The sequence below is a fragment of the Lathyrus oleraceus genome, chromosome 7 (genome assembly GCF_024323335.1).
Source record: "Lathyrus oleraceus cultivar Zhongwan6 chromosome 7, CAAS_Psat_ZW6_1.0, whole genome shotgun sequence".
In the NCBI taxonomy this organism is placed as follows: Eukaryota; Viridiplantae; Streptophyta; class Magnoliopsida; order Fabales; family Fabaceae; genus Lathyrus; species Lathyrus oleraceus.
In genome coordinates this window covers 195,465,010-195,479,701 of record NC_066585.1, presented here as the reverse complement: position 1 = coordinate 195,479,701, position 14,692 = coordinate 195,465,010, and the positions used below count along the sequence as shown (strand labels likewise).

Here is a 14,692-nt window from a genome sequence, read left to right as displayed (position 1 = left end):
TTTGGAAGAAGGAAATCAAAGATGGAAATGTTGTTTAAAGAAACATACTTGTAAGTTAAATTATAGTATCCATAAATAGTTATATATAAAGTTGTTTGTCCTGTGATATATCTATATAAACATATGAATATACATATGTATGAAAGAACTTATGTTATTGTGCAGCAAATTCCCCAATCTGTGATTAAGAAATGTTTCTTAACCGGACTAAGGAGTATAAAGCTGTTGGATGCTGATACTATGGAAACCTATGATTGTGAAGTCCATACTCCATAAAGGAAATATTGCGTTGAAATGTTTATTGGACGTGGTTGGTATGGGTATGCCAAGAAGAAAGGCCTAAAAAAAGGTGACACCGTGGGATTCAGAATTCGTCACCCATCAACATGAAGAATAGTTGTTAGCGTGTTGAACCGGTGAATTTAGTTTTTAGATTGGCGTAAGGTCAAAGATGATGGTGTGAAGTGGTTGCAGGAAGTTCTAAGTCGGTTGTCTAATGATAAGTTTACTTTGTGTAGTTGCTAATGAACGGTATTCGAAAGAATTGTAAGTGGGATAGGTACTATGAACCCCTCTATGTTTAATATTTTGGATAATGTAATATGAATGTTGACATTTCTGTGGATGTTTTTTTTGGAGAGGACGTTGTATTTCCTCCAGCATGTGTCGTTTAATTAGTAGTGTAGAAGTAGCATGACTATATGATTATGTATTAAAGTTTGGTTATAACACCGGTTAGTTATGTTTTGTTTGATTATTACTTATATGAGTATACCTATAGTATCATTGTGACCATTATTATGTATATTTAGGATGATTATACTAGGAACAACAATAGTTTAACGTCAAGAAACAATTTCATATTTTACAATTGTGCGTGCACTAACACAGTCATAAACAATTTTGCAGAACCTGTTGAAATAAAGTTTTGGTTGCTTACCCAAATAAACATATAGTAGTTGTGCATAAAATCTGATCCAAAAAGTGGAAAAACAATATACTGAAAAATATTGCACGTTTGATAAGATCTAAACGAGGGAGTAGGTGTGATAAAGTACAAAAAACGACGGTAATCTACTGTGACGAACATAAGTGGTATAAGTAAAGAACAAAAGGAAAGTTAAAAGCAACTTTATTGTGTTGAATATATTTGTAATATAAGAAGAAATACAAAACTATTGATTTGACATGTTATATGAGACAATTGCTTTTAGAAATAATAGTTTAATGTGGAACATTGAAAAACTAACTAAACATCCAAAGATAACAATTTATATTTTAAATTACTTATCAATTTTCCTACCATGACACAAGTACACACACACTTTTGTTGTCCATCCGTTGACATTCTATTTTTAATAATATATATTCATTTCTTTGCATTAACATGTATATCATATTAAAATACAAAGTAAGTCGTACACAACTTTTGTCATATTCATTTCTATTAGCTTGATGATTTGAGATTGAGAGGGAACTTTGTGCGCCATTTTTTTCATACCATTGTCCTCCCGTTATTTTTTCCCTGTATATTATACAAAAAATTCAGTAGCATATAATTTTTTTCATGTTCATTTTGTTTTTAGTTCACTAAAAAACCATGGATACAATCAACAGTATTGCGTCTGCTGTTACAAAAAAAGAAAATGGACATTAATGAATAGAAAACTCCATTTAAGTTCTTCAGAAAAAGAAAATATCCATCCCCATGCAATTTCCAAGCCATATATGAATCAAGCAATAAACATATCAAACACAACACCAATTCATGGTTCAGCTTCTAATTTTATTAGCACTCAACATTCAAAACGTCATTATAGGTCTACAACCAACTCATTTGTTAGACCTTTTGGAGTTAATCTCTTTAGGAAGTTTAAAGCAACCACTGTTGAAACATCTAATTCTTCTCTTACACCACCTCAAACAACTACACATGAAACATCACATACCACCAGCTCTATACTCAATCAAACTATTCCACAACATAATAGTAACCATTCAACCAATTCCTATGTCCATGACCATGACTCGGATATGGGGTCAAACATTTCTTCAAATGGCAATTCTGATAGTGATATGGATATTGACGATGATTATTTGGTTGATGACCATCTTCAAGGTTTACCATTACTTCAAATTTCAATACCACTTTATACAAGGCTCTGTACAATAGATAGTTTCAGAACTTTTCAATGTCATGTATATGCAATATTTTTTTAACATTTCATGGTAACACATAATTCTTTGATATTAGAGATCCTATTTGGGAATGCCAATATTGTCTTGCTTGCATGTGGTATGGTGAACGTATGAGTAAATCAAGGAATACGATGTCGCCTAAATTTCAATGTTGTTGTCATGATGGAAAGGTTAAACTACCATTGATTGGTGACCCACCCGCCATTCTTCAAAAATTACTTTTCGACCCTGCATCAACTGATGCCAAGAATTATCAAGCCAACACAAGGACTTATAATGTTATGTTCTCTTTCATTTCACCTGGTATGAAATTTGACACCAAGTTTATAAAAGGTGGCGGTTCCCCAACACTAAGGCTTCATGGACAGACCTTCCATAGAATAGGGACGATGCTTCCAGAGATAGGTCAACCACCAAAATATGCACAATTATATATATTTGACACTGACAATGAAATTCAAAACCGAATGGAATGTTCAGGTACATACGTTAACAACATAATTTTTACATTGCCATATACTGATGTCATTAGGTAGCATACTAAATGAATTTATTAATTCTTATATAGGGACAACAAACATATTGACAGGGCAATTGTAACAAATCAGAGTCTCATGTTGAATCAACACAATGTTCATGCAAATGCTTTTAGGATGACACATGATATGCTACAACATCAGAACGTTAATGATTTGAAATTGAGAATAATTTTTTATCGTCTAACGAATGGTCGCATTTATAATAAGCCCACAACTTCTGAAGTTGTATCCCTTATTATTGGTGACATAGATTCAGGTACCAAACGAGATATCATCATTCAGGCATGTGGAGGTAATTTACAAAGAATTGATGAGTTTCATCCTAACTACCTTGCTTTTCAATATCCATTGCTATTTCATTTAGTGAGGATGGATACAAAGATAATATTCTCCATGCATACCAAGGTAAAATTGTCGTGACAAAAAGAAGTCACCAAACTATTATGGAATGACTTTCATTTAGATTGCAACAAAGAAAAAGTGAAGCTACAACAATTTTGTCATCACGAAGACTATTTCATCAATTTTTGGTTGATGGATACACAATGATGGAAATCGAGAGACTTAATTGGCTCAGAAAAAATCAATCTAAATTCAGGGTTGGGAAATATAACAAACTTAAAGAAAATGACTTCAACCCCCGTCAAAACAGACATGCCAAAAATGGAAAAAGAGTTGTTCTTCCTTCGTCATTTGTTGGCAGCAAAAGATATATGGATCAAATTATTTTGATGGTATGGCTATTACATGTACAGTTGGGTTCCCTGATTTGTTTTTGACATTCACATATAATCTCAATTGGCCCAAAATCACAAGAGAGTGTGTAAAATACAATTTAAAACCTCATGATCGTCCATATATTATATCGAGAGTGTTCAAAATCAAATTTGATGAGTTGATGGTTGATATCACACGCAAACATATACTTGGTCGGGTGTTAGCATATGAGTAATTTTCTAACTGGTTTCAATAATCTAAAAGCTTTTGTTTGCATTCTTAGTGTACGAACATTCACACTTTACCATAACAATATTTCACACCATTTTTCAATATTGCAACTATGCCATTACTATCATGATGAATGCATACGGAAATACTTACATTATTATACTATTTTTAACTTTTTCAATTGCATGTTCACTTTATAATATAAACATTCTTTCAAAAATTTGTCAATTTATAGTACTCATGCAATACTACTTCAGTATGACATCATACTTTAGAAATGTTGTGGTAACAATATGCATTTGCCATTAAATAACTTTGAAATTTGTATCATACAAACTGCCATATATTAAATGCACATATATTTTTTTTTTTGATGTTTCAATATTCCTCCTTCACTAATCATATTCATACATTTCATAACAGTTATATATACAATTGAGTTTCAAAAAAGAGGCCCGCCACATGCCCATATTCTCATTTTCCTGCACCCTCAAAGTAAGTATCCGAACCCTACTGATATTGAAAAAATCATTTCATGTGAAATTCCTAACCCCGATTTACATCCAAGACTATATAAATTAGTGAAACAACATATGATGCATGGCCCATGTGGGTTGGCTAGATTATCATCACCATGCATGAAAAACAAAAAATGTTCAAAATTCTATCCAAAAAAGTTCAATGAAACCACAATTGTTGACTTTAGATGGTTTCCCTCAATATAGAAGATAGTCAAACACCCACATAATTGTCAAAAATGGAATTTCTCTTGATAACAGACATGTTGTGCCGTACAACAAAAGGTTGTTGTTGAAGTTTTAAGGACACATAAATATGGAATGGTGCAATCAATGTTCAACCATTAAGTACTTATTCAAATATATTCATAAGGGCTTTGATAGAATTACTGCTTCTATTTTTCAAGCCAAGGGAGGAAATTCTACATCGGGTGGGGCTATAGATGAAATTCAATAATATCTTGATTGTCGTTACGTATCACCAAGTGAGGCATGTTGGAGGATTTTATCTTTCAAGATTCATGCACGAAAGCCTGTCGTGAAACGTATGTTTTACCATCTGATTGGAGAGAAGACTATTTTTTTATTGAGCATGCCACAATGGAAGATGTCCTTGAAAAATCAAGTGTAACCGAGTCGATGTTTACAACATGGTTAACTGCCAATGAAAAGTTTGAAGATGCTAGAACCCTCACATATGCCCAATTTGTATCAAAGTTTGTTTATGATAATATAACTAGAAGTTGGAAACCAAGGAAAAAAGATTTTACTATTGGCAAGTTAATATGGGCTCCACCTACAACATGGGAATTATTCTTTTTAAGAATGATGCTAATAGTAGTTAAAGGACCAACAACTTACGAGAACATTTATAAAGTCAGTGCTACACAACATTTTACCTTCAGAGATGCGTGCTTCACAATGGGGTTCCTTGAGGATGACAAGGAATTTATTTTGGATATAAAAGAAGCAAGTGAATGGGGGTTAGGAGGATTTTTGAGAAAATTATTTGTCATTATGTTGTTGTTCGGTACAATGAATAGACCATGTCATGTTTGGAATAATACTTGGACATGGCTATCAGATGGTATTTTGCATGAATAACGTATTTTGTCTTGCAATTCAGGTACAAAATTTTACCTATATTGCATCGTTGAACTTTTAGTTACGTCGACATATGAGTATATAGATTACAAAAAAAAGCTTCTAATGCAAACCCATGTTCTTACTACAGGCCTTATATTAAAGGATGAAGAACTTCAAAATTTGACATTACTTGAAGTTGAAACGATATTGCAAACAAATGGACATACTTTGAAGGATTTCCGTCCGATTCCATATCCAAATGGGTATGTTTTGGAACAACTTGGTAATCTATTGATTTACGACGAACGAAATTACGATGTAGCTGAACTTAAAACCGAATTTGCAAATATGTTTGCATCACTTACAGGTTGTTACATGAAATTTCCATATCTGAACCGTATATATATGTTACTTCCCATCATGTTTTTTCCAATTATTTTACATTCTCTATTATATACCTACAATTGTTTGCATCACTAACAAGCAATTGAAATATTGCAATTATATTTAAAGCAATACTATTTCTATGCAATTGTTAATTCTAACTAATATTACTATAACTTATTCTCATTCCTGGCTGTTAATGTTTTAAACTTCCAGTACTGCATCAATGCCATTTACACTACATGTTCATTTCAAGTGGTACTTCATACATCATACTTGTCATTCAATTCACCAAAATTATTAATTGTATTCCAATTTTTGTAGGTGAACAAAATACTATTTTTAATAAAATCATCAATGCTGTCACATAACAAAAATGTGGTGTTTTCTTCCTGCATAGGCATGACGGAACGGGAAAAACATTTATGTGGCGAACTCTTGCAAATTATTTGAGATCAAAACATCAAATTGTCATAACCGTTGCATCAAGCGGAATTGCATCACTGTTGCTCCCTGGAGGGAGAACGACCCATTCCAAGTTCAAAATTCTCGTACCTACTTTAGAGAATTCTGTTTGCAACATAGAACCAAAGGATGATCTTGCAGAAATGCTGAGACAAATGCAATTGATAATTTGGGATGAGGCTCCAATGGCTCACAAACATTGTTTTGAGGATCTTGATAGGACACTAAGAGACATTATGGGTAATAATCCTAATTCCAATTCCATTTTCGGTGGTAAAGTCATTGTTTTTGGAGGTGATTTTAGACAAATTCGTCCTGTTGCACCAAGAGGAACTCGTTCAGATATTGTACACAGTTCATTGAATGCTTCTTACATTTGGAATGATTGTGAGGTACTTACACTTACAAGAAATATGAGACTTCAAAGTGGTTCAAACCCAAAAGAATGTCTTGAAATTGAACAAATTTCAAAATGGTTGCCCAATATTAGGGAGGGAAAACTTTCAGAACCTAATGATGGATATGCTGAGTTTGATATTCCTTCTGAAATCTTAATATCAAGTTTTGATGATCCAATTACAGCAATTGTGGATAACACTTATCTGAGTTTTATGGATAACTACCACTCGTATGATTATCTCAAAAGTCGAGCTATTCTAGCAGCAACAATTGAAACTGTTGATAAAATCAATGAATATTTGCTTGCTCTAATGCCAAGTACATCATCTCATATACTATATTACATTCATATGTCTTTAAAATGTATACATTTTCTTAATGAATTGAATTTAATTCCTTTTAGGTGAGGTAAGAGACTACTACAACTCTAACTCAATAGATAGATCGAAAATACATGACATGGACGTTATAGAACTACTAAGTCCGAAACTTCTTAAACTCTAAGAACTTTGGGCTTACCTGGACATCACATTAAATTGAAGATATGAACTCCTCTAATGCTAATGAGGAATCTTGATCAATCCGAAGGTTTGTGTAACGGAACACGTTTAATTGTGACTAAGATGGAGAACCATGTCCTTGAAGCAAGAATAATGGGTGGTAAAGGTCACAGAAACATCATTTACATACCATGTATGGATATGTCACCATCACAATCTCCATGGCCATTTAAATTAAATCAAATACAATTCTCAATTATTGTCTCATATGCAATGACCATAAATAAATCACAAGGACAATCCCTTGATTGAGTGGGTTTATACTTGCCTCAAGATGTTTTTAGTCACGACCAACTATATGTGGCATTTTCAAGGGTCATTTCTAAGAAAGGAATCAAGATTTTGGTTCATGATGAATAAAATAATGTCAAGCAATCAACAACAAATGCTGTTTATAAAGAGGTCTTCCATAATATATAATAGGTTCGAATCATTTTAACACTATGCAATGAATTACTATGAGAGTGTTAATTTATATTTACTATTTCTTTCTCTGTTACTATTCACAATTTTCTGCACCTACTAACCATTACACTTCTTATTGCATTTCAATTTGTTGTTGTGGGCTCTACTGTGCATTCAGATTGAATTTCAAAATTTATCACATGTAGCTTACCACTATTATGGGTTTTCCTTTGGATGACTATGTTTTTTGTTTATAATATAATTTGCATTATTTGTCTATTGAACACTACAATGACAAATATCACATATGGAGCATTGAAAGTTATATGAATAATGTGTGCTTGGCCATATATACCACTATTGCATATTTCATGTTACATACTTGAAAATGAACTGAAACTTGAAATAGTCACCATTTCTACTTTTCATTATAACCTATTTTCAATCTTATTACTTTTCCAATATTACCACTTACATATAAAAGTCATCCGTTCTTCATCTTGTTCTTTACGTCGAAATTGTTTCAACACTACCATACATGAAATTGTTTCAAACCTTAAACCAAAATATTATACCATACCATTGTTTCAAAATATTACTTTTCCAACACTACCATGCATGAAATTGTTTCAAACCTTAAACCAAAATATTTTACCATACAATTGTTTCAACATTGCCAATATCCATAAACTACATATGTTTTACGACAACAACTTAACCATTAAAAATAGACTACATATTTCATCGCTAATGTTACCCGCTTGAAACTGACATTTGGAAAAATCATATTTGCGTAATAGATTCATTTTTATGTTAACTGAAATGATTTATTTATTAAAAAATTACTACATTTTTCATCGCGAGTGTAGTGTTTCATTGCTAATTTTTCTTTTTAAAATTACTAATTTCAACTTTCTCATTTTTGCCTTTTATTTTATATTTATCCAAAATTTGATTTGTTAATTTTCAACCCATCTTCTAATTCTCTCCTTGCATTTCTAGATTAATATCATCACATCTATTATATAGTCTATAACATTGTGCGTAATCGATTCATTTTTCTATTAACTGAAATGATTCATCTATTATAAAATTTTATCATATATATATATATATATATATATATATATATATATATATATATATATATATATATATATATATATATATATATATATATATATATATATATATATATATATATATATATATATATATATATATATATATATATATATATATATATAACCTTCTATTTTTTTTCCTATTTCATTTTTTATTACAATTTTTCATCATGAACACTTACTTTTTATATATGTCTACTTTTTCTTTTATTCTATTCTTATCCACAACTATTTCTCATACTTACCTATACCAAACTTGTATTTTTATTATCTATTTCAGTTCCAAATTCAAATCCCCTCAAACATTCGGGCATCTGTGAACCCACGGGTTCAAAGATAAAAGACCAAAAATTTCCGGTTTTTCTTTTTGGCTACCATTACACTACCGGATAACAGGACGTTGGCTGTACTTGCACTCCCCCTCATATCCAGTATGACAATGGTGCTAAGAAGAGGAGCGATGACGCTCACTTTCCTATTCCAAACCCCTCCTCCTTCTCTCTATCTCTCCCACACTTCTTCTCTCTCCATTCCCACAACCACCACCACCACCACCCCTTCTCTTCTCTCTCTCCGACACTCTTCAATTCCCGCTTCCAAAACCCTAACCCCTTCTCTCCCCCCTTCCGAGAAACCCCTCTTATTCATCCCACCAGGAGTTGAACCCACCCAAGTCAACGACTCCATGATTCTCCCTTTCTCTAACATCGTCGTCGGACCCTACGCCGGCGAATCTCGAATCAAGGATGTCCAATTCGTTAAGAGTAGTCCCCGGGCAAAAGATTGCCCTAAAGATGACCGACCTGAATTCGCCATTCTTGGTCGTTCTAATGTTGGGAAGTCTTCTCTTATCAATTCTCTTGTTCGTAAGAAAGAACTCGCCCTCACTTCTAAGAAACCAGGTTCTTCTCCTTTTTCCATTTTTCTTAAAGTTTTGAAATTCATTAGATGCTTTTAGGTTTTGTGTGTAATGTAATGTAATTCATTTTTGGAATTTGTTGCAGGGAAGACACAGCTTATCAATCACTTCTTGGTCAACAAGAGCTGGTACCTTGTGGATTTACCTGGTTATGGGTGAGTCTCTCACAAACACCCTCATATTATAATTGTATTGTGCCAATGACTTGTTTTAGCTTATATAATGATAGAAGCATTTTTAAGACTCTCTAAACAACTTATGATTCTTCATAACTTATTTTCAGTTTATTTTGATAAGCTTTTCAGGATCCCTTACTCAAACAACTTAGAACTTGTATGAAAACAACTTGAATTTATTTTATTTTTTGCTATAGAAATCACTTATACATAAGCACCGATATGGTATGCGTTTAAATTATAAGTGTTTTATTAAGTCATTTATCCAAACAGAACATAGTTCACTTGAATTGAGGACAAATCAATGATTCAACCAGCTTAGTGACAGTGTTGTGTGCTTACATGTATTCTTAATTGGTAGGGCTCATCAGTGGTTTCTACAATGATGTTCTTTTTCTGTGTTTTTCTTAGATTAGAGAGTATTTAAGGTCAGTGATTGGAGGTGTAACTGTTAGCCAGTTGTCATGGGTAAAACTGTTTCTCATCATGCACTCTTTTTTGTATGTTTATGCAGCTTTGCTAAAGCATCTGAATCAGCTAAAACAGACTGGTCTTCGTTTACAAAAGGTTACTTTTTAAATAGAAATACGCTAGTATCTGTCTTGCTTCTCATTGATGCAAGCGTTCCGCCTCAAAGGATTGACTTCGATTGTGCAAATTGGCTTGGACGCAACGATGTATGATGTTTTTTGTGTTTAGTCCGTGATGTAATGTTGTTAGGGTACCAAATTAAGTCTGAATTGTATTATAACTTTGTGGATTGCAGATACCAATTACCTTTGTTTTCACTAAATGTGACAAAATGAAGGTGGCGAAGGGAAAGCGGCCTGATGAAAACATAAAAGAATTTCAAGAGATAATAAAACAAAACTACAAACAACATCCCCCGTGGATTATGACCAGCGGTGTCACTGGATTGGGCAGAGATGAGCTTCTCTTGCATGTATCTCAGCTAAGAAACTACTGGGATCAATAGGAGAGCAACTTAAAACAAGCAGAATGTGAATATCTATAAGAAGAGCATTCCATGCAGGAGCAACATTGAAATAACCAAAGATACAATCACATAGAAGAGCCATGTGAAAAAGGATATGGGCTGACTTGTATTTCAGCTGAATCATTGTTCCACTCTGACCACAACCTGATATATATGCTATCTAAATCTTACACGTGGGTGAGTTTGAGTTGTTTGTATACTGGAATTTTACACTCTGTCATGTTGTAGTTCTAAGCATGTGGGAATAATACAGTATAGGAAATATCAATACTTTCAACTGTGAGTTTATGATTTTATCTTTTTTTAATCTTGAGTACATGTTTCCGCATACCATTTCCTTTGCTTTTGTTTGCTGGAGGAAAAGGAAACTTGTGCAATACTTGAACATTATTGATGTTTTGCCGTATTTAATAGATTTCCGCAGTTATTGACGCGGCCCCTTTTTGCTTACCACCGGTATTGTATATATAGGTTGAGTATTCTAATACTCAGGCTCACACCTATATTCACAACTTATAATGGGTAGTACTAAATAAAAACCATGCCTTTTTCAATTAGGTACTCCGCACTGTTGTAGTTTGAGATGATATTCTGTTTATTTAATGCATAAATTTCTGCATGACTAGCCCAGAAAGATTTAAACTTGTTAACTTTCAACTCTGCTACATAGATGCAAATGATTTCATACCTTCGGTTCTTTTACTGTGATGACCTTTGTATTCATTTTAATCCAGCCTAGAATGAAGAACAATAGAACCCAGATTCAGTGGCTGGTCTGTCCTTAACTCCACATATAGACCTGTTATTAGGCCATTGCACTAATTGGCACCCCTTGTCCAGTGACGTCACATCCTAGGTTTGGTATAAGCATATCACTTGGTGAAACTTCATGGCTGCATCCATTCCTAAGTTTTGGATCAGCGTTTCTATTGTTAATGTCCTTCTCAATATTTTTCATGTCAATTGAAAATTGGTTGAATGCATTGATGATCTCAGGTTCTTGCAACCAGGAAGACTTGTCAATTCTATCTCCTATATACTCACCGGGCGAGTGTGCCGAACCTATGTTGGTCATAGCAGGCAACCTTGTTGCCGAAATTAACTTGGTAGTGATGACAAAAAGTATGTATGTGGATCCATGAGAAAATATTTGTTGTCAGAATCCCCATTGGGAGTTGGTTTTCTCATTAATCCTGATTGGATTGGAACTTACCCACCATAAGGGTATTGACTGAAGTTCAAGACAGCATGCTGATATAATCCAGAAAATGGTGGTGAGCAAAGATATGAGATTCTCAGGGGCGTTAAGTTTTGGCCAAAAGTAGCATCATTGTGATCAGGGTGCCCCAAAGTTGATGATTGTTTGTACCCAGGATTTGAGTTCGTTGTCTGAAGAAATGTCATTCAAATCTTTGTAGTAATGGTTGACATGGAGGTGCTAAATTTTATTTTTCGGAATGTGGTTGGAAATCCTACATTTCCATGTTCGTTTCAAATTTTAACAAATTTTGTTATTTTTTATTTTATTTCAAGGAATATAATTTATTCATAAAATTTTAAAGTTTTATTCTTATATCAAAGTGGAGAAATCTTATATTTTCATGAGAATAAAAAATAACCATCCATTCTTATATTATTTTAACACTTTTTTTTTATATATTTTAAAATTTTAAAATTATAAATAAAGTAAAATTCAAAAATATTTCTAGGAACCTTAAAAACTTATCAAACAAATAGATGGGATCAAATTTTTTGGCATTAAGAATGACATTCCTGATCAAGTTAAAAATAATAATATTAGCTATGATGCATAGGTTCACAATAAAACGTCAATATAAAAGTTTAAAAGAAATAAAACATAATGTTAAGATATAATAATAAAAAAAAATTAAAATGATATATGAGAAAACTATAAATTTATCCAATATAAGTGCATAGCTGATATAAGTACTTCACCGTTTTAAAAGTCTCCGATTAGAGCATTTGAGAAACTACATAGAGAATAGTATAAGGTTGCAATTAGTGCTTGGGAATAAATATAGGATCAAAGTACACTGTATGAATATGTTAATTGCATTTTACTATGTTTTTACACCCTCTTTTATTTTTGGAATGTACAATCTTTTGTTTAATACTATGATTGATGATAGGGCTGTTAAAAAAAAGTCATAAATCGAACTAAAATATCTAATCGAAATAATCGAACTGTAATATTTGATTAAAAAATTAAATCATATTGCATAAGCAGTTCTAGAAGGACCACGAAAATCGAATCGAAACTGAAACGAAATTGAAAATAAAAAATACTAAAACAAATTTTAATTTTAAAAAATAAAATAAAAAAATAGTTTAAAATTTTTAAACATATGATTTGGTTTAAGAAAAATTATCTTTTAACAATTAACTATAGTTCAACATTTTGAAATAGTATACCAAATTAATAATTTTAATTAGTAAATTAAAATGGTTTGATTTTTTTAATAATTAAAATGGTTCAATTCGATTTAAATTGATTTTTAATATATTTGATTTGATTAGGTTCGATTTTCTTATTATATTTAACTGTACAGTGAATAGTTAATGATGAGTCTATAGGGATAACTTCATAAGTTGTATCTAAATTTGAGACAGGTACCAAACTTTGGATGTAGACAATGACTAAGCTTTACATTTTTTTTCTCTCACAATTTTCTATCGACAACATGATTAAGGTTCAACATATGATGATATCCACTTCAGACAGCTAGTTTCTTCTTACTGTAGTACTTGTCCATTGGATAGTAATGCTGAAGGGAATTATTCATGTATTAGGATTTAGATGAGCTCTGTTGCCTATGTCCATTACACCCTCTTTTCTCCACTACTAAACTCATTCATTGACTAAAGACACTATTTCCCCACTTTTGCACGTTCAAAAAATATTAAATTTGTGCAGTTTTAATGCATGTTTGTGACTATTTTGTATTAATGTAAATGTGCACTTATGAAAATTAATATTCTGGAAAATCAGTTTCAGAAGAGTTCTTCTACGTTAAATTATACTTTTTTTTTATACATATTTTTAGTAGATAGATGAGTGTCACAACCAGGGCTTCGAGAGCGAGGATTCAGACGGACTCGAACTAAAGAACTGCCTCCTCAAAGGGAATGAGAATACAAAATCAGAAGAGTTACCACCAAATTTTATTTAGTTTACCTTTATCGGAGAGGAGAGGGAAAATAATCGATAAAATCTTCGAATGAGAAAATGGATGCACACGGATAGTGCAAGGATAAAGAATCGGTCTTGCAACCGAGACTTGGGTTCGGAAATCGATCATGCAAGGGGAATGTATTAACACCTCTCACGTCCATGGTACTCCATGTGAACAATTTGCGTACATGAGCATTTATCTCATTTATTGTTTTGTTTTTCAAAAGAGTGTAAAAAAAGTGTGGGACTCTGTAGTTTTTTATTATTTGTTCTCGTCAAGGATTGTGACCCTTGTGCCTACGTATCACTAATCGGGGATGAGGAATCAGAGCTCCGTAGTTCAGAGTAGAAAATGTTTTTGTGTTGGTTGATTTTACCTTTGAGAAAAAAGTTTTCGGAGTGGTGCCCTAAGGCACAAAAATAAGATTTAATGGATTGTGTTGTTTTTACCTTGAATAAGGGTTTATGAAAAGAATGTTTGTGATTAGATTGCACTTAAAAATTCTAGACAGTAAGTCAAGCGTCTTGCGTCCAAAATAATCAGAATAAGGATATGAATGCTCCATTCTTACTCATTCTCCACCACTTAAGATTCGTGGCGCACAATACTAATCGTAGTTTTAAGTGTTTTGAATTTGATTATGAAAATGACAATTGACGTTGAATCAATGGTTTATTTATTTATGAAATTGACTAATGTAATGCAACAAGTATGCAAAGTAACTAACTAGAAAATAAAGGGTCTCATTGTAAGGTAGCCCAAGAGAAAGTCTTGTTTGT

At 32.4% G+C, this 14,692-nt stretch overlaps 1 protein-coding gene and 1 pseudogene across 1 annotated transcript; both read left to right on the top strand.

The window, feature by feature from the left end:
* The first annotated feature begins 4,661 nt into the window (after nucleotides 1-4,661).
* LOC127102876 (uncharacterized) lies at nucleotides 4,662-7,042 on the top strand (annotated as a pseudogene).
* A 1,885-nt stretch (nucleotides 7,043-8,927) lies between these two features.
* On the top strand, nucleotides 8,928-11,169 carry LOC127105122 (GTP-binding protein At2g22870). Its single transcript, XM_051042286.1, has 4 exons — nucleotides 8,928-9,529; nucleotides 9,632-9,701; nucleotides 10,237-10,399; nucleotides 10,489-11,169. The coding sequence occupies exons 1-4, from the start codon at nucleotides 9,061-9,063 to the stop codon at nucleotides 10,696-10,698; spliced, it is 912 nt and encodes a 303-aa protein (XP_050898243.1). The 5' UTR covers nucleotides 8,928-9,060; the 3' UTR covers nucleotides 10,699-11,169.
* Nucleotides 11,170-14,692: the final 3,523 nt, after the last annotated feature.

Coding starts and splice junctions, on each gene's coding strand:
- LOC127105122 (XM_051042286.1), top strand. CDS start 9,061: ATGACAATGGTGCTAAGAAGAGGAGCGATGACGCTCACTTTCCTATTC. Junction 9,530..9,631: donor CCTCACTTCTAAGAAACCAG/GTTCTTCTCCTT, acceptor AATTTGTTGCAG/GGAAGACACAGCTTATCAAT. Junction 9,702..10,236: donor GTGGATTTACCTGGTTATGG/GTGAGTCTCTCA, acceptor ATGTTTATGCAG/CTTTGCTAAAGCATCTGAAT.